This window comes from Typopeltis vanoorti, chromosome 17 (assembly GCF_054136105.1).
Source record: "Typopeltis vanoorti isolate ZY-2024b chromosome 17, IOZ_Tvanoo_1.0, whole genome shotgun sequence".
Lineage (NCBI taxonomy): Eukaryota > Metazoa > Arthropoda > Arachnida > Uropygi > Thelyphonidae > Typopeltis > Typopeltis vanoorti.
Window position 1 is genome coordinate 49,658,031 of NC_143565.1, and position 21,124 is coordinate 49,679,154.

At 33.6% G+C, this 21,124-nt stretch overlaps 1 protein-coding gene across 2 annotated transcripts in view; it reads left to right on the top strand.

Moving 5' to 3' along the window:
- The window catches only part of Trmt61 (tRNA methyltransferase 61), a 31,485-nt gene extending 21,964 nt beyond the window's left edge, over nt 1-9,521 (top strand). Inside the window, exons 4-5 of one of the 2 annotated variants that reach the window (XR_016549649.1) lie at nt 655-1,198; nt 7,188-9,521. Coding sequence is in view for 1 of the 2 variants with exons in the window: in XM_090406898.1 (XP_090263024.1) it covers nt 655-906 (252 nt within the window). In the remaining variant the exon portion in view is untranslated. Of the gene's footprint in view, nt 1-654 lie in introns of both variants that reach the window. The other variant, XM_090406898.1, reaches the window with a different exon arrangement.
- The last annotated feature ends 11,603 nt before the right edge of the window (nt 9,522-21,124 follow it).

Genomic DNA, 21,124 nt, shown 5'->3' on the forward strand with positions numbered 1-21,124 from the left:
TATTCTATTGATGGTGGCATACATAGAATAAGATTCCTTTGTCAACTTCTTGCTTTTTTGGGAAGAAGTTCTGATCATTATCTGATATTGTAAATTTAATTAATTTTTTGTCACCATAAGTATCCCATCTAAACTTGAGTTTTGATATGATTTGAAAACTTAATTGTTTACCTTGTTCAATATGGATCTGATGATACTAGTGTAATAATATTAAGCAAATATTAGATATAAGTTTAGAAATAAGCAAACTGTGTAATTTGATAAATTCATCCAGGATTTTTTGTTTTATCATTTATCTCCTTTCAAACATTTCAATCTTCAAGATCTACAGCTAATGCTTTAAATACTAATCTCCATGCAGCAGAGTGACATTTTAGCAACTTTCAGTATTACGATCTTTGATAATTGCCAGTTAATCATTTTTGAATAATATTCATAAATTTGCATATAATTACAAAATACTGTATTCGAGAAAAAAATTGAAAGAACAAAATAGTCTTAGCTTATAATAGTTTAAATTAACTGTTAATTAATAATATTAAAATAATAAAAATAACTTAATTAATAACTGGATTTTAATGAAATTATTTTATATTTCTTTTAAATATTGAGATCCATGTTTCATCAGAACTATTTGAACATGTTTCTGTGTAGCTGCCAGAGGATGAAGAAGAGATTAAAGAAAGATACAAGATTAGCAACCCAGCCATAAGTGAAAAATACAGTAATTTAGAAAGTGAATCACCTCATAAAAAGGTAGATTTAATTCCATCTGTTAAAGCTGATGTGAATGTGGAAACTTTCTGGACTGCTTTGCCACCTTTACAGATGGCAGGTCATACAGGTTATCTTACATTTGCTACTCTCTATCAAGGAGTTAAATGTTTTACAGATGCAGCAAAATAAAGTTTTATACTGTGAAAAAAAAATTAAAGATGTTTCACAATAGATTTTTGTATGAGGTTAGAACTATAAACATGCTTCAGCGATATATATATATATATAAAAAAGACGTACTTCATATCTTAGATGTCTTTAATTTCTTCAAAATTACACTATTTCACTGTGTTACATTACTGGAAGATGTATAAGCCAAAAAAAGATGCTTGCTGTCATTTACTTAAAAAGACAATCTCAGTTTTGAACCATGTGTCACAGCAGGTACATCATCATTGTGTACAGAGTTTTTATTACATATGTAAGTATTATATTATTTGACTACACTGTATAGTTCAAAAAAGGGAACTTGTGATCATTGGATCTCAAGTTTAAATATTTAACCTACCAGATTATTTGGCTCATGGGGATGTTTATTTTTATAATCAATTGCACGGCATTTTTTAAATATTGTTCCACATTATTGTATCCCAAGTTGTGCAAAATAGAGAATTGTATATCTAGTCATTTTGTCATTTCTTTTTTTTTTTTTACAGCTGATTTGTCATAGGATAAGTTGTTGCTAAGTCAATTTTTTTTTTTAGGTACAATTGATATTCATTGTACTGGGAAAAAACCAAGGTGCGGCATATGACTTTGGAGATCATATATTATTCATCATCATCATCAAATTCCTGATATATACCCTCAGGGATGTACAGGATATGATAGTACTACATGAAACATTTACATCATTACTAACTTCCTATCTACAATTTTTCTCCAAATCAGTCTGTTAAATGTCAAGACTCCAATATTATCAGGTCTTATAATTCTGTCCTCTAAGGCATTTTTACTGTATCAATCCACCTATATCTTGGTCTTCCTCTGGGTCGTTTTGCTGCCAACCTGGCAGAGAACACTTGTTTTGCTAATCTTTCTTTTCCCATTCTGTTTAAGTGACCATACCACCTGAGATTAGTTCTGCTAACGCATTCCTGTATGCTGACAATGTCAAGTTCTTTCCTAATATCCTCATTTTTAATATGATATTGCCATTGATGCCATCCATTCACGCCTATAATCTTTCTCAGGACTCTCATATCTGCGGTCTCTAATCTTTGGTCAAGTCTTTTACTTCTAACCCAGCTTTCAGATCCATAAGAATACAGCTTGTATACTGTCTTGTATACAGCTAATTTAGTGTTTTGGCTAATTTCTCTCTTATTCCATATAAATTTATTCAGTTGACTTCCTACCATACCAGCTTTGTTGATTCTCTTGTCTATTTCGATATTTAACTTACCATCTTCACTAAAAATCATACCTAAGTAGCTGAAATGTTTTACTTGTTCTTTAAGTTCTCCATTCACAATGCAGTTGATATTTTTAATGTTTCTGCCTATTTTCATTGTCCTTGTCTTTTTAATGCTGACCTTCATACCATATCTATTACAACAGTTATTCAATTTAGTCAGGGAATCTTGCAGACTTGTAGAGGATTTATTTAAAAGTATAACATCATCTGCATAAAGCAAAGAGCTGAGATTAACACCTCCAATTTTGATATCAGGTTTAATACCACTTTCTTTCATAATGTGATCCATATAGATAACGAATACAAGAAGGGATAATGTACATCCTTGTCTGACACCAGATTTAACATTAAACCATCTTTCTTTACTTCCTTCAATTCTAACTGCTGGTATAATGCCCCATTAACACCATATAACTGTAGCATATTGAATAGCTTCTCTCTTGGCACCTTGTCATATGCCTTTTCCAAATTGACAATACTTAAATACAGATCTTTGTTATATTCCCTTGCTTTCTCGACTATTTGTCGTAAAGTGAAGATCTGATCCTGACAGCCTCTATTTGGCCTGAATCCAACTTGCTCTCCAAACTTTTCTTCCACAATCCTTCTCAACTGTTTCTCAAGTATACTGGCATATATCTTACCAGGAACACTCAGTAACGAAATGCCTCTGTAATTCTCACATTCAGTTTTATTTCCCTTTTTATATATGGGTACTATGAGAGCTCTACTCCAATCATCTGGAATTTGTCCCCCTGTCCAGGACTTCTGAACTATGCAGTGCAGCCACTGTATGACTTTTATACCACCATACTTGAGCATTTCTGGTCAAATATCTACTCCTGCTGCCTTTCCACATTTCAGGCTTTTTCTCCTTCAAATATGTATTCCTGACTGCATGCCTGGTCAGTGTTTTTTACCACTGTGCTGTCATCACTGCTTGTTTCATTTAGCAGTTTTTCAAAGTAATTACTCCATACTTCAAGGATATATTTTTCTCCTGTTTTCATGTCACCTTTATCATCTCTTTCCTCCATTTCTGAGCTTCTTCAACAATCTCCAGAATATCTTGCCACCTTCTTGATATTTATTTTCTATGTTCTTACCAAAGTCTTTCCATGACTTTTATTTTGCTAGTTTTACTCAGTGTTTAGCTTTCTTACTTTTGTCTCTGTATTCTCTAAAAGTACAAGCTGACTTATTTGCCGAGAACTTTTTATATGCTTTCTTCTTTTCCTTCACTTCCTGTGTCCACCATGGAGTTCTGATTTTTCTATCCTTGCACACAACCTCACCACATGCCTCTTTGGCTGAATCAATCAATGTTTTCTTCAGGGCTTGCCACTGAATATCCAACCCTTTCATTTTTTCTTGAATAATATTTGTGTATTTTAGTCTACAGATCACATCTGAGAGCTGCTCAACTTTTATTCTCTTTAAAACTTTCTTACATGTTCTTCTTTTCAATATGAAATTTAATTTTATCCTGCTCAAGACTAAATGGTGATCACTTCCGATTTCAAATCCTCTGTACACTCTGGTGTCCTGCACCAGTGAGAAACCATCACTATCAACAATAACATAGTCAATGAGGCTTTTCCTATTCCTTGCTGCTTCTCCTCATGGGAATTTGTGCACATTTTTATGTTGGAACATTGTGTTAGTAATAAGTAGTCCATGTCCTGAGCAGAAATCTAACAGGTATTTGCCCTTTTGATTAGCTTTGTTCTTTTCTCCAAATTTTCCCAAAATATTTTTGTATGTCTCACAATCATTTCCTACTCTGCTATTTAGATCCCCAACAAGGACCAACTTTTTTTTTCATTGTGTTAGTTGCTTTCTCTAAAGCCTCAAAAAATTCTTCCACTTCTACCTTAGTAATGGAGAAGTCGTATTTACCTATTCCATTTGCCAAAAGGTGTCACAGCTTATTATTAAAATTCTCTGGATTAGAGATAAGTTGATGGAAGTTTTTTTCACTTGGCTATGCTACCAATTATATATTTGGTTTTGGTAAATATGACTTCTCCATTACTTCCATCTTAGTATCACCACCTCTGGTCTGGCTCCCACTGATGAGACTTCAATAAATGTCAACACCAGTCTGGGTAGTGGTCCCTCCCTTAATGCATAGCATTATACATGTCCGTAAGGAGATGTGCTTTGCATTATGGGAGATACTAACCAAGTGATGAGAACTTATACCACCGTTACCACGAGTTGGTAAAGGTGGTAATTACACATGGATAAAGGATTAAACCAAATATATAATCATCAATTATTATTATCCTAAGACCCCACAGAGTGAGTTAAAGACTCATCTAGGAGGTTCCCCCTTTGTTATACACAGCTCAACGTACCTTGACTTGAACATATTTAAATTTTCTGCAAATATCACACTCTCAGACAAATGGATTCCAATCATTCACAACTCTGCATGCAAAAAACCTGCTTCTCACTTCCCTGTTAAAACCTTCCTTATACAGCTTCCAGGAATGACTTCTTGCTTTCCCCTGATCTCCCATCATTTTATGAAAAACCTCTTCAATATTGAACCTATAACAACCGCTTACCAACTTGTATGTCTTCATCATATCACGCCTCTTCCTCCTATCCACTAGACTCTGTAAATTGCATCTTCTCAACCTTTCCTGATATTCAACATTTCAGAGATCAGAAATTACCTTAGTCAATCACCTCTGGACCCTTTCCAACATCTCTTCATCCTTTTGAAAACCAGGTGACCAAATTTGCACACAGTAGTCCATATGTGGCCTAATCGATCTATTCAAGCCCTCTTGTAAAGCCAGAATATCTGCTGCTTCTCATAGTTCATCCCAACTTTGCATCATCTGCGAACAACTGAATATCCCCATCCAAATATTCCCCAATATCATTAACATACAGGTCAAACAGCAAGGGCTCTAAAACAGATCCCTGAGACACATTAATAGTGACTTTCCTCTTCCAGGATATTGCTTCCTGATACACAAATTACTGATACTATCAGATAGCTAATCTCCAATCCAATGCACTAGTCTAATATCCAACTGCTATGAACTTATCATGCGGTAATCTATTAAAAGCCTTTGAAATCTAAGTATACTACTGTGTATCCCTCTCCTCTGTCCAAGGAAGCTGTCACCTTATTGTAATAAGTAGATTACTAAAACATGATCTTCCTTTAGCAAACCCATGCTGTCAATCCAAGATAAATACCACTGTTGTCAACCCAATTCCAGATCCTGGTTCCCACCAGTCTCTCTAACACTTTATCCACAACAACTGACACACAGATAGGCATATAATTTGATGCTTGAGTTTCATCACCTCCCTTATGAAGTGGCACTCATGCCTTCTTTCCACTCCTTTCCTCTTCATCATCCACTGTTCTCAAACTCTTCATGATGTCAGATTCACAAGAATGAAAGATCTTTATGAACTACTTATTAAATAACTATATCCTCTGCAGCAGTTGTTCTTATACCATTTTCTCCAATCAATGTCATCCTTCCATAATCATTCCCCCCCCTTTTTTTTTTTTTTTTTTTTGCTGGCTACATATTGAAAGAACTCCATAGGATTTTTTTTTGGTTAGCTAACTGTTGCTCATACTTCATTTTTGCTACACTTACCAATTGAGTAACCCTCCTTGCTATTCTTTGTAATCCTCATGGAATTGATTATTACCACTTCTCCTATGTTGCCTCCATAATGTCTTTTTCCCCTCTGTATCGCATGCTTAATCTCTTCATCCATTTCACACCTACCTTATTTAACCTTCTGACCCTTGGAATATATTTAGACATTGCTTCTACTAGATAGTTCTTGAATATCACCCAAGCAGTATTGATTTCCTTTCCAGCCAACTCCTCATTACACCTGCAAGCTGTCTCCTGAGCCTTTCATAATCAGCAGCTTTGTAGTTCCACATACACCATTTCCTCACACTGCTGGCAACCACCCTGGTAATCACCAACTGGAGGATGATTTGACACCTCATTTATAACAACATCCTCTGATGAGGTGATCAAATCCAAGACCCTCAAACCTCGTGTGCCCTCTGTTACATACTGCCTGAGGTAGTTATTCCTCAAAAACTCGAGAAACTCATTTTCTTTACTTCCAGTTGCTATCTCATCATTCCAGTTTATATTGCCATAATTAAAATTGCCCATAATGATCACCTTTTTCTTATTTGTTTGGTTAATTTGATTATACATTTCATGGTCACTACCATCCATATTACCAGGTCTATAACAACATCTGACAAGTATTTCATTCTATTAACCTCTATCTCGCACTACACTGCCTCAAAACTACTTTTCTATCATCAATATAATTACAAAACTTTTTCTATCATCAATACCACTCCCCATCCCTTTTTATTCTTTCTGTCTTCATGAAATACATCATACACTTCCATCTCTATTCCTGTCAGGATGTCATCCTCATCCAACCATGTCTCATTTATTCCAGCAATTTTTGTGTGAACAAACTCAGTCGCAACCATTTCATTTGCCTTGTTTCCTATACTTATAGCATTCATACACATTCAACAGCTCATTCCTGGATCTCAAGTTTCATTGATACCACTTCTTAGACATGACTTCTCTATACTTAACTTGAGCCATTTCTTTTTCTCCTTGTTCATCTCAGAACCTTCTTCAAATCTGTTTTCCCCTCCCTTTTTTGTCGACACTTGTATTCACATCCTCTTGGAGCACCAACCTTTGCTCGGAGTGATTTAACCTGGAAGGAAAGTCCTGAGTGATTTAACAATTGATTATTGTTAAATCACTCAGGACTATTTCATTATTATTATGTGACACCTCCAGGGAGTCCAAAGACTCATCAAACCACGCTCAAACTTAACTTTTTGCAAGCCATTAGTAGCAGAGGTTCTATCAATCGACCAACCTTTGCTGGCTAGGGTTTTGGTCACATGATTGAAAAACAAAATTCTTACATTAATTTCACATGCTCATTACAGGAATCACCTCTGTAGTAATGGCATGACGTTTATTGTGATGGAGGAGGTGAGAGATGATGCATCTTGGACTATGTTGTATGCAGATGACATCGTGCTGTGTGCAGAATCAAGAGAAGAAGTGGCAGCTAAACTGGAAAGTTGGAGGAAAGTACTGGAAGAGAGAGGTATGAGACTGAGCAGAAGTAAGACAGAATGTGTTGCAATGTGGATGGCAACCAGGAGACAGATCTAGAGCTGGAAGGAGATGTCATCAGGAAGGTCAGTGACTTTAGATACTTAGGTTCAACAATGAAAGAGGATGGTGAGGCTGAGAAGGAAGTGGGATGCAGGATGGAAGAACTGGAGACAGATGGCTGGAGTGTTATGCAATAAGAGGATGCCGATCAATCTAAAAGGCAAAATCTACAGGACAGTAGTGAGACCAGCTATGACATATGCTATGGATACTGTGGCCCTGAGGAAAAATAACATCAGCAGGATGGAGGTAGTGGAGATGAGAATGCTTAGGTGGATGTGCAGTGTGACTAGAAAGGATCGTCTGAGAAATGACTATGTAAGGGGAACGGTGAAAGTTACGAACTTAGGAGCAAAGATACAGGAGGTGAGATTGAGATGGTTTGGTCATGATGAGGAGGGAGGAAGAGTATGTGGGAAGAAAGGTCATGCAGATGGATGTGCAGGGGAGGAGGAAACGCGGATGGCCAAAGAAGAGATGGTGGAGGAGGACTTGAGGATGAAGAACTTGGATGTGGCTACAGCCCAAGACAGGAGGTTGTGGAGGAGACTCACCACAAACAGTGACCCTACTTAAGTGGGAAAAGCTGCAGAAGAAGAAATAATGGCATGACGTTTACTGCTTAGCCTGAAAAAGAACTGGGTTTGAATCCTATGTAGGATGCAAAGAACCTTTATAAGGATTTTTTCAGCTGAAGTTGAATTAGTTAGTTCCACGCAGAGGTGCCAGGATTTTTCATCTGGCAAAATAGTAAGAGGAGCACGTAACATACAGCTTTATTTTGGCTATATCAAGCAAATTTTGCACATAAAAACATCTGTATAGAAAAAAAAAACAATAATGAAATTTCTCAATAAGTTTTTTTAGACCTAATGGATAGAAAGCAAGTGCTGACAATACTGAGTTGAAGTAGGAGTATGATATATCAAACATGAACATATGACCAACTGCTGACATGTACGATTGAGGTTAGATGTATGTTTCATTTGCATTTGTGAAATGAAGAAAAAGACACCATCGTTTCAATTTTCAGACGGCATTTTGTGTATGTGAACAATTTACAGCAATTTGGGGGAAAAGTTAAGTGGTGGTCAAGAAAATTTGGCAACACATTCATGCTATCTAAGGAAAGGAGTATTATTTTACCATTACCATGATACAGTGTGAACCAGTTTCCTTGAATACTATTTCTGTCTTGCAAGAATTAAAGGTCAAGAAAAATAAAAGTAAAATATCCAAACATTTTACCTGTAAATGATTTTGATCCAAATTTAGACTAGTCAATAACCACACCTAACTGAACAAAGTGGGCTTAATAAACTAGTATGTGATTTGAATCTCTCAAGCAAAACACATGGGATCCAAGCTGCAAGAATGGATGCTGGTCAAAGATATGAGGATATCTGTATTTAGAAAGAGAAGTTTGGCATTTTATGGAATGCAGGATTTCCTCTGTGTGTGTGTGTACATGCATGTACTTAGGCAAAGACTCATGGAATAATTAGGATTTGAACATAAATCTGAAGGTTTTTATATATTGATATTCCTCGAAATTCAGTTTGAAGGTGGTTGTACAATGGGAACAAAAAAAAAGCTTTCAGTATCTGCCTTATTCTGTTGGTATAAAGGAAACTTACAACAGCATGTCTGTCACTGAAAACAATCGCATACAAGAGACATTGAATCCGGGATTGACTAAATTCTTTGCTTATGGGATTAGACGAGGAAGAGAGCATCACACCATGTTGAAGAGGATTAGCTAAAAATATTTCAGTTTTTAGGTAATGAAGACAAGAACTAACTATTTCAATTTAGGATGCTACTAAAAATGTACTTTTGTATATTGTTGTAATCATGTAAAAACAACAGTACTTAGTACAAATTAAAAGCGGGTCCACCCACTTTGCCTCCAAGAACCTCCAAATGCCATAGTGAGGACTCGCTTCCTGATGTTAGAACCTTTCCTACACACTGTAAATACAAAGCTTTGTAAAAATTTAAAAATAATAAATTTTAAAATGTAATTGTTTTTGTGCACTATTGTATGTGATAATATCTTTGTTATCAGTTCAAATAAATATATGATTACTTAGTATTGATATATGCATTTCTTTTCTTTCTTGCAATAAAGTTTTAATACAATAATAACCTCACCATACTGTGGTGGGTAAGGCATACATGACTAATTAGGAAGTGTCTGATATAACTGTGTATACCAAGAGCTAATGCAAATAAATAGAGCAGGAACGAAATGGATGAACAATAAAATTAGGCTAGCAGTATGGGAAAAGATGTTATGGAGGTACAAAGCAGTCAGTAGTAATTAAACGCATGAGGAATATAAAATGCAGGCTAGGAAGGTGATAAGCATACAAAGAAAGGAAAAAAAAGTGCAATATGAGAAGAGATCTGCCAGTCAGGGCATAGATAATTCACTTGAATTCTGTTATGTGGCAAGCAACCGGAAGAATAATTATGGAAGGGTGATATTGGTAAGTATCATAGTGATCATAGCAAAGGATGATGTAGGAATTTAATGAGCACTTTGTTGTTGTGCCCTAGAATCGAGGCAAATAATAGATGGATTAGAAGTGAAAGAATTATAAATGTTGTTTGGGCTAGATGTTAATAAGGCTGGTGAACCATTTGATTTGATCTTATTTATAGCTCTTATTATTATACTTAATGATGAAATGAATGAAGGCTTGTTCCTAAAAGATGTTGCCTATGCACCACACAATGAATACACAAAACGTTTGGCACTTCCTCTTTCAAATAAGCAACAAAACCATGATAGCGACCTATCATTGATGGTGCTCCATCAGTAACACATGCAACAACATTGTTCAAGATATTTAATTAGCCAAATATTTCGGTCTGAAAATTGCAGACTATCTTCAGTGGCACTACAAGAACAGTTTAAAAAAAAAAAAAATACAAGGTGGAATACTAACAATAGATCATTTAAAAATAGAACAAGCCACGTGATGTTATATCACTAAGTATTAAAGGGAACATTATTAAGCAGAGACATGACTGAAATAAAGATATTAATTAATAATATTAAATAACATAAATTTAATATGAATTAATGAGTTATCCTGATTAGACTTTCCCAGATTTTTGATACAGATATACAGTCATTCCAATTCAGGTTAGGACGATGGAGTAATGCCTCTACGCTTTCTTTGAATAAACGTTCAAATTTATAGCGGGATCTATGTAAGAGGCGAGTTTTTGAACAAAGGATGTTGTGGTTAGTTTCAATCCCGTGCTGAGCCAATCCAGATTTTTCAGGTTTGTTGTGATGAATGGAGGATTGATGTTCTTGGATTCTTTTTTCAAGAGAACGTCCAGTTTGTCCAAAATAGGAGAGATCACAGTTGCAGGGAATTTGATAAACTGCAGGAAGAGACATAGTTGAGTGTTTGTCTTTAGGAGAAAGAAAATGGGAAGATAATTTGTTAATAGGTGAATACATAGCTGTTAACTCATATTTCTTCAGAATTCTTGATAGGTTCTGAAATCCCAGAGATGTATGGAATTGGAACTCCACGTATTGAATCTTTGTTGTTTAGTGGTAGATTATAAGAATCAAGAAGATATTGTGTACTCTTTTCGGAAAAGCCACTGAGTTTCATGTGTTGTTGGATAGTAGAAAGTTCTTTCTGTGGAAAATTAGAAGTAAAACAATTAGTTTTGGCTCTTCTGATTAGACATTTTATGATTCCTGTTTTTTGATAAGGATGATGGGCTGATTCTTTAAGAATATACCGACCTGTGAACGTTGGTTTCCTGTAAACTGTAGTTGTAAGAGTATTTGAAGGTGACCGGATGAGGAGAACGTCTAAAAAATATAACTAGTTGCTTTTTTTTTTTTTCCAATTTCCATAGTAAACTTTATACTATGATGTAAGGAATTGATACTATTTAAAAAAGAAGGTAATGAGTCTTTGTTGTGAGGCCATATAGTAAAGATGTCATCTATACAGGGTGTTCGGGATAAATTTGACAGTTTCGTAAGGAAAAAGAAAATCTTCTTTGTATCTATTAAATTTAATGAATTGACAAAAAAACATTACAGGCAGAGTTAATTACAATACTATCAACAAGATTTACTCAAAATAACCACCATTAGCATCGATCACAGCTTCAATTCTGCTTCGGAACCTCGAACAAGCTGATGCTACAGTCTCCCTGGGAAGGGCCGCAAAAACTGTTTTAATTTTATCCATTAACTGGGCTTTTGTATTACTGGAAGTGCGATTGGTGTCTTTTTCAACTGCGCCCCATACAAAATAATCCATGGGGTTAAGGTCTGGGGAGTTTGGAGGCCAAACATTTGGACTGGTGAAGTCGTAGAAATTTTCAGACAACCATTTTTGACTTTTCCCAGAGGTGTGGCAAGGGGCCGAATCCTGCTGCCATACATACGGCCTACCATTGGCTACCCTTGTTATCCAGGGCTTGACTACAGTTAGCAACTCCATGAACAAAGCCCGAATTCCAATGCCAGGGTTCTTCAACACCTGTTCCTGCAGATTTGCGAGGAATTCTGCTGTACGAACGCAATCAGATCGTCTGCTAGGGATCTTTCTTCTTGCTACATCCTCGTAGTCACCATTGCAAGTCTCTAGTTCATGCCTGATTGTTTTTACTGTATTCAGGGAGCATTGGGCAGCATTTGATGGCGGGCACGAATCATCATGATACAAGTTATTCTCTTCCATGATTCAGGTGGGTTCCAGCTATCCATCCTTTCTGACATCTTGTATATGAATGAAGAAGGGTCCAAACTTTTAAATGAAGAGAAGTGTGTGTTAATACATGTAACTTACGGAAAAATATAATTAATTATAAATATGTCAAATTTATCCCGAACACCCTGTATATCTTACCCAAAGGATGGTTGAGGGAAAAATAGATGAGAAGAGGACTTTTTCTAGATGTTCTAAATAAAAGTTGGCTAAAGCAGGAGAGAGAGGACTTCCCATGGCCCTTCTTTCTACTTGGCTGTAAAATTTGTTTTGACATAAGAAATATCCAGAGTGTATTATGAAATCGAATAGTTTTATGTCTTCTGGAAAGATGTCAGCCAGTAATTTTAAAGTCTCCTTGAGAGGTACATTTGTATATAAAGATTCTATATCAAAGCTCACCATAAGATCTGCAGGTTGCAATGAGATATATTTCAATTTCAAGAAATCTGAGGAGTTTTTAAGAAAGGAATTAGAGTTGCCTATGTGAGATTTCAATAATTTAGATAGATATTTGGCTGTACGGTAAGTAGGAGAATCAATACAATCTACTATTGGACGAAGAGGAAAGTCAATCTTATGTATTTTAGGAAGACCATTAAATCTAGGAGGTCTTGCAAAATGAGTTTTAAGTCTTTCAATTGTGTCTCTATCTAAACTGATGACTTCATCTAGGAGAGAATTTAATTTCTTTAGTTGTCTGTTGGTTGAATCATAATCAATTTCTTGATATGTGGAGCAATCTCGAAGTAAAAGAGAAAGTTTTCTTCTGTAATTTGCAGAGTCCATAACTACTGTTGCTTTCCCCTTGTCAGCTTTGGTGATAATGAGGTGATTGTTTTTTCTCAAGGACTGTAAAGATTTCATTTCAGAAAGAGATATGTTGGAAGGAGGAAGTTTGGTCTTAAGTAGAGAAGAAGCGACTTCTAGGCGAAGAGCATTAGCTTTATCACTAGTTAGATGATTGAGATTCCGTTCAATGTTAACTAGGAAATCTAGATATGGTATCTTATTAGGAACAATAGAAACATCATGTCCTTTTGACAGGATGAGGGTTTCGCTATCAGTTAGAGGATGTCCGGATATATTGACAATCCAATTATCTGGAATTTTGAAGGGCTTGAATTGTTTAGAAGAAAGAGTTTCATATTTGCGGTTTAGATGTTGACTTAGTTTATTATAAAAATTTTCAGACCGAAATATTTGGCTAATTAAATATCTTTCTTGTGTTTACGTGCTTATATTATTCAATCTTTATGTCAAGTATCCTTAAAATATCATATTGTTCAAGGATATATTATTTTTTGCAAAGTATGATTTCACAGCAGTAAATATTGATAATCCTTTTTATCTGTAATAAGATGCATTGAATGAAATGAAAACGTTTTGGCACAATCTTATTTTATGTATGTTCAATACCCAGTACAGCATTGAATGAAATGAAAACGTTTTGGCACAATCTTATTTTATGTATGTTCAATACCCAGTACAGCATTGAATGAAATGAAAACGTTTTGGCACAGTCTTATTTTATGTATGTTCAATACCCAGTACAGTATTGAATGAAATGAAAACGTTTTGGCACAATCTTATTTTATGTATGTTCAATACCCAGTACAGCATTGAATGCACTCCGAGCATTCAACCAATAGCATGGCACGACGAATTAAATTATTTCAGAACAGTCTTGTACTATATTATTTGCTGTATCTCGCAATTTTTTTTTTTAATTTTTTATTTATGATAGTAACTTTTTCTTTTCACATACATTTCTCTCACAAATTTGAGTTTGTATATATTTTGGATATTTTTATTACAGCATGTAATTATTCTCCCACCGACCTGAAAGCTTAAATCCCCCACTAGTGGGTGATACCACCCAGGTTGAAGAGCACTGGTATAAAGCATTGGCAATCAATCATACATTGGTCTACTCTTTGTCATATTTAGTCATCTAATTTTCATTGTGAAGTGGAAATGGGAAGAGGTTGAGGGAAGTGTAAATTGCATAATTTGGTTGAGAGCCAAAAAAGAAGTGATATGATAGAGACAATTAATTTAGGGATGAGATTTTATGGATTATAAAAATATTGGAGGTTGAGGAGAGAAGAATGAGAGTCCATCCCTGGCAGTTGTGTAAAGAGAGGAGTAGATAAATTCTTTGCACTGAGAGTGGAATGCATCACTAAAATGTGTTGTTGTGAATGCTGGAGTGTAAATAATTTTAAGGTTCAGCATGATATTGTTGCTTAGTAGACTTTCCACAATGAATCTGATGATCGCATAGATGTAAGAATAATATCCCAAAACATAACCCTTATATTTTTTTTTTTTTTTTTTTTTTGGAAATACTGAAAATGCTCATGTTTACACCTAGTTTCAACATTATAGTCAAGGGAGATAAAGTTTCAAAAAAAAAAAAAAAGTATAAAAGTGATTCAAGCATTAGATAGGACTCGTTAGTAGGCAATATTTCTGTCTTTTGCCAGAACAAGCAGAGCAGTATATCATTAGTGAAAAAGCTATTCTCAAATTCAATCCTGCAGTTTTGAAAGTGACCGTGCAACTTTGTTATTTCAAAAGCAAGTCATGATGGAGATTGTGGATGCTTAACTATTGATATTGATGGAAGAATTCTTGTAATGTAAGTCTTCTGTGGGTCCATCCAAATACATTTATTTGAGTTCTTTCTCTGATGTACAACAATGCTTTATTGACAACAACAATTACAAAGTTTTAAACAATATTTACATCTCTATCAACACTTTATACTAGTTTATGTATAATTCTTTGTTTAAAAATACATTTTGACCTTATTATGAGCACCCGTGTTTTGGGATACTTGATTTTTTTTTCATTTGTGCTTGTATTGCAATTTGATAGACAGTTATCACAACACATGGATATGATGGAATACATCATCACATTGCACAGTCATCTAAATATATACAAATCTCTGAAGTTACCTTAACATAAAGTCTTTATTCTGGTAACTAACAGTTTTTATTTATTAGCTGCAATAATTAAATATGGACAGACAATTTTCAACTTTATATGGAAGAAATAGCACGTCTTGGATACATTCAAATCCAGATCACAATTTAGTATTTACACAGAACACTATAGCTTTGTTCTCAATAAATGAATATTCAATATTCAATGTCTTCAAAGCATAGAGAGCTACTGGAATAACAAATGCCCTGGCAGGGCAATTTTTTCTCCCTCTGAGAATTTAAGTAGCATATGCCCATAAAAATATATCTTACAAGTTTGGGAAGATTTGATTTCACAACTATTTAATGATATATAATTCCAATGAACTATAACATAAAAATAAGTCATATATACAATAGAACAGTATAAATAAAATATTCCTTTGATTTTTGATATCAGTTGTATGAGAAATATATTAACTGTTCAAGTATAATGTAGTTAAGTATTTTTTTTTTTTTCTCTTGACCTCTTCAGTGGCTAATTTGGGTATGAAATACCAATGCTTTAACATTAGCAAGCAAAAGCTAATACTGATATTGGACAAATTTTAACTATCAATGTAAAGTTAAGTTTCCTCTTTCCTTGGAAGAAACAAAAACATGTCACTTGAATAACAAACATTAAAATTCCAAGCCCAGCTGTCTCCTAAAGAGTCTAAATTACTTTATATTTATCATGGTTGCAAGGAATAATCATATTCAATTTCATGAAGAGTTACTATCTTAATTAATTATTAAGAATGAACAGCATGACTTCAGCTTAAGGCCCATAAGCAAACTTATTTTTAGGACTCCCTTTCTACTTTATTTTTATAGAACTGGGGCAGGGACAAGAACCTTATAAGCATTGCTTACCCTGTTCCAATAACTAATCAAACAACAATAAAAGTGGTTTGAGTGCAATGAGTTAGGCCTGAGACACATACACAAAAGTTAACAATTTTGTACTACACTTGAATTGCTTTTATTTTATCCATCTTAATCTTTATATTTGTCGGTGCCTAAAATTACACATTAATAATTATAATTTTATTTAATCCCCACATTTTCTGGTCTTCTTCTCAGACATATATCAGCCTATAAATATGACTATTCATTATCTTTACTGCTTATTGGGAACACAGAATAAATTCTGAGTGGACATATCATGCTTTGGACCAAACTGAATAAGGTCTCTTGGTTGCATTTGTTTGTGAAGAAATGTATGTTTGAATGGATAGCCTTTAATATATTTATGCAAACTTACCATGTGATAGCAGGGAGTATCTTCACTAAAGTCAAGGAACTTGATCAGTAGTCAATAAGTTTAGTTTATTTAAATTATATATTTAATAATTATAAGCATTTTCTCTAGTTGTGATAAATGTATAATAATTATCATACACACAAAAAAAATCTATTATCTATACAGATATATATATATATACACACATCTCCATTTCTTTCACTAAGGCACATTTACAAGTAAAGAAATATTATTCAGAATATTCATAATGATTTTTACATTTGAGAATTTTCTTAATATACGCACAGCAATAAGTCAGCATACAAATTGAGTTTCTAAAAATATCTTAATAATTATTCCCTCAGTTATCAAATATTGAAATGCACTCATGGTTTTAAAGTGCAAGACTATTGTAATTTATTCTCATAAGTAAATGCCTGAAATGATTCTGCAATTTTTAAATAAAAATTATTTTTGAATCTTAAAAAAAAAGCTACCATAAACATTTGAACTAAATGAAAACACATTCCATTATTGATTTTTATACCATATTTAGAACTCGCTCAACATGAAACGTTTAAATGTATAAGTACACTGTACATCTGATATAACTTGAATCACTTATAATGCTGCCAAAGGTTGTATCCTAATTTCATTTCAGATTAGTGGTTCATTGATGGTTGTCATTTGTAAACTAGCTAAAAGTGGAAGGGTTATAGTGTATGTACTATTTGGGAAGAGTGACTATGTAGATATGTTTTCAAGTGTTTTTCTTTCCAATTTAATAAAAAAAATAAATGTTCAAAGAAAGTTCTCAAAAAAAAAAAAAACATTGTTAGTTCAAGAAGGCAGGATGCACTTAACTTTAGTACTAAAATCAGGAAAAAATGCAAGTGGAGGTTTCTTGATATGTAGGTATTGGGAATCCATGCTTCAGGGATTGATAAAAGATGAAGCTCAACTATGGCAAGCAACTCATTGGATAAAGCCATGTTCACATGGTTTTTGCAAGAACATGGAATGCCTGTCTCTGTTGACTAAACACATACACACAAGAACAACATGGGGAAAAAGGCATGAATTGCTAGGTTGCAGTTTTGAAAAAAAAAATCAATCTGCAGACATGACTATCCACAATAAACAGTTATCATACAAGAAGGCAGTTACATTCCAAAAGAAATTTACGATTATAACAAAAGGACTTTTTTATCACGTTCTTCCTGATCACTAGCTTGTAAATCTGATGAAATTAGGCATAGGGCTTTAAAATGATAAAAAACGACATTGTTGCATTTTGTTAATAAAACCAATGCACAAACCACTATGTATAGGAAAATCAAGTACCCTAAAGTTCCAACACAAACATGCATGCATTAGCATTTTTCATATTGCCACAGCAAAAATGTTTGGATGACAGCAGAAATTTTTGAGGATTTGAATTATCTGATTTTGTGCTATTAACATGTGATCATTTAAAGAAGAAAAACAGAACCTAAAGCACTTTTATTGCTGGACAACTGTCATGAAATACTTATGCTGTGATAGTAAAATAAAGTTGAACTAATTGCCAAAGAATACAAGATCAAACCTTTCGAACAGGGCATACTGATCTTCAAAACACACCACAAGAAAAATTTAATTAAGCAAATAGCTGGTGAGGAGGTATCCATAACGGAATGCCTGAAGAAGCTCACACTAACCAGTGTTTTTGACTTAGGGGAAACCATATTACCATCTATAATTGAGAAGTGGTGGAAGAGAGGTTTGCATGAGGCATTTGCACCTGACTTTGTTATTCATTCTGGCAGTCATGACACATGAATGGATCCATATAGACTCTTCAACTGAAGAATATTTAAATAATCAGATTATAATAAATATGGCCAGTCTCCAAGACCAAAACTGAAGCCCCCCCCCCACAAATTAATAGTGGCTTTTAGAAGTTATGGAAACTATACTTCATTAACAGCAGTGGATTATGCCAGTTCCTTTAAGGGAGCCAAGATCACAGTTGTTGGAATCAGAAAACAATATAAAATTCATATGAAACTAATTACCAGTATTGCAAAAATGGATTCAATGCACATTAACTCTCGATTTATTTATTAAGAAAACCACAAAGTATTCAGACTTTTTTTCATGTTACAATATTTTGTTATTTCATGATTTTTTTTTCTTAATTTCTTTTTTAATCTTTACTGATAGAGTGTAGATGTTTTGTTCTCAGCAAAATTCTTTTATTTCTGAGTATCCAAAAAATTGTTTGTTTGCATTACATTATCTACAGCATATTAGCAGTTATTGAACATCCTATTCATACATATTCAGTGCAATTTGAAATAGCTATTTAAACACGAGTGTTTAAATAATTGGTGTCAGAAATGACAAAAGGGAGGAGGAGTTATTCTTAAAGAAAATCTTTGTTACATTAAATGCTACACCTCTATAGAACAGATGAAGAGAGGTAACTGAGGCACATGATATTAACTTATTTACAAAATAAATACAGAAAAAAACAAATGGTGAGCTTTTTTGCTTTAGAAGGCAGATATAGGACTTTTTAATTTTGAGATATCAGTATATTATGGCAAATGACAAAATAGATTAATTATAAGACAGGGAGTGCTGTAGAAGTTGAAAATGACCAAGTAAAATGGTTTTTTTTTTTTTTTAAGCTATATCCAACAATGCATCAGATGATTTTTAAGTGAGCATTCAGTCTTTTATTTGTTATATATACACAGTATACGTTAGGGTCCCACAGGAGAGGAAAGAGAATAAATGATTGTTCCACTACATAAAATAGTGAAAGGTTGTTTAATAATCATTTCAGCATGGATTTGGTTGTAATTATAGCTTTCCAGTTGAATTTAGACAAGGAATGTATCAAGCCGATGAATGAATAATGTGTCTCCTTTCAGAAAAGGAAACAGAACCTCCCTACTATTGATGTTCCAAAAATTATATTCAATCAACAAAATGATTTTAAAAAAAATTCCTGTTTCCAGCCTCTCGATTATCCAAAAAATGTTTTGACTTGGTAAAAAATAGTTTCTTCCTTCTTTGAGCAGTGAAAGTGAAAAATCAAACATGCAAAGAAAAAGCATTTCTATGGATATAAATTTGCAAGTGTTAACAAAGTTAGAAGTAAGCAAATGGCAAGTTGTTATAGGTGCTTCTTTAAACCTAGTAACTAAAGGAACAATTATGGAAATGCAGACAAAATAAGATCTGCAACTGATGACATCAAGATTTTAGTTTGATCACTCACCCAAGTTGCATTTGGGTGGGTGATCAAACTCAATATAACATGTCCTTAAATTAATTTAATTAATGGAAAAGGCAAGAAACATTTTTATGCATATTCAAGAAGAAATGTCAAACATTCACAGCCAGCAAAGATTGATTTGAAAGATTTAAAAAGCACAGTACCCTACAGAGCATATGTATCACTTGAGAAGTGGCAAGTTCAGATACAAAGGCAGCTTTGTATACAAGGTTATATATAATAATACTGTTGAATAAAAGTTAAATACCGTTTCTATTAATCTTTGTGTTTTCTTTCCTATTCATGTATGGTTAAAATAATCCCATTTAGCACTCTAAATTCTAAGAACGTATCTGAGCATTAACTAGGATCTTACTTTATTCTTTAAAACATTCGGCTAAAAAACTCTTGCTACAGCTAAAAGTAAGATATACAGTACTTCATTCAAGATCTAACTATAAAGATATTCACCTATATTTAGTTTTAGTATCATGCAAAAGTACTAAATTAAAAATGCAATCTGCATAGTTACATATTAGTTAGTTTGGAAACCTTTTTAAAGGGCTTGTAAATATTATATATATACTTAGTAAGGCTGGATAACTATTATAGTAACTTGAAACTTGTTGTAATTGCCTTGTTCCTGAAAAATTTCTTTCATTCTACATATATGTCAACAGGGGATGAAGGTTATGTCTTTTAGGTTTTAAAATCTTTGACAAAAAAAAAGTGCATTAAAAGTAACAGAAATTTAGCATCTGCCTCTGATGGGAGAGTGGCTTGGCTTGCCTTGGCAAGTATAGCTAGCCTCCCCAATTCAAATTTTAAAGTAAACCAAAATTCACCAATGGAAAATTTCCAACATAACACAAAAATATTTATCTTAACATGTATTTTATTAAGGAACCGATTGTTTTTAAGTTCTTTAGGTTTTTCTGATTATTATTAGATATAATACAATGATTATGATTTGGGATTTTTTTTTTGTGGACGCACATAACCTCTTAAAAAATCAACTGTTATTGGAAACTCCACATTTTTTCTGAATTATTGTATATGAAATGCATTAAGTAAGAAATATATTTGTATTAAATTTTTTTAGCAAAACCAGTCTCTATTCATTATAGGCATAAAGAACACCAGAATTCAATACATATCACAATGTGGTAAGAAAATAATTTTAATTAATAATAAATTTTAATTAAGAAAATTGGTGTTGAAGGGTAAACTATTTCCCTTGTATTAGTAAAGCATGTTTCTATAAATTGTACCACAGCAAAACATTTAAATATTCCACTCACACCAATTGCACATGCTTGGTACTGAGAACAGCATCAGTATTTACAAAAAGAATAGAATATTAACTTCTCATCATCTCATTGACTAATCTGATAGCAGCTTTGATTTAATCTCATGAAATAGTCCATCATTTAAAAGTATATACCGTATCAATAACACT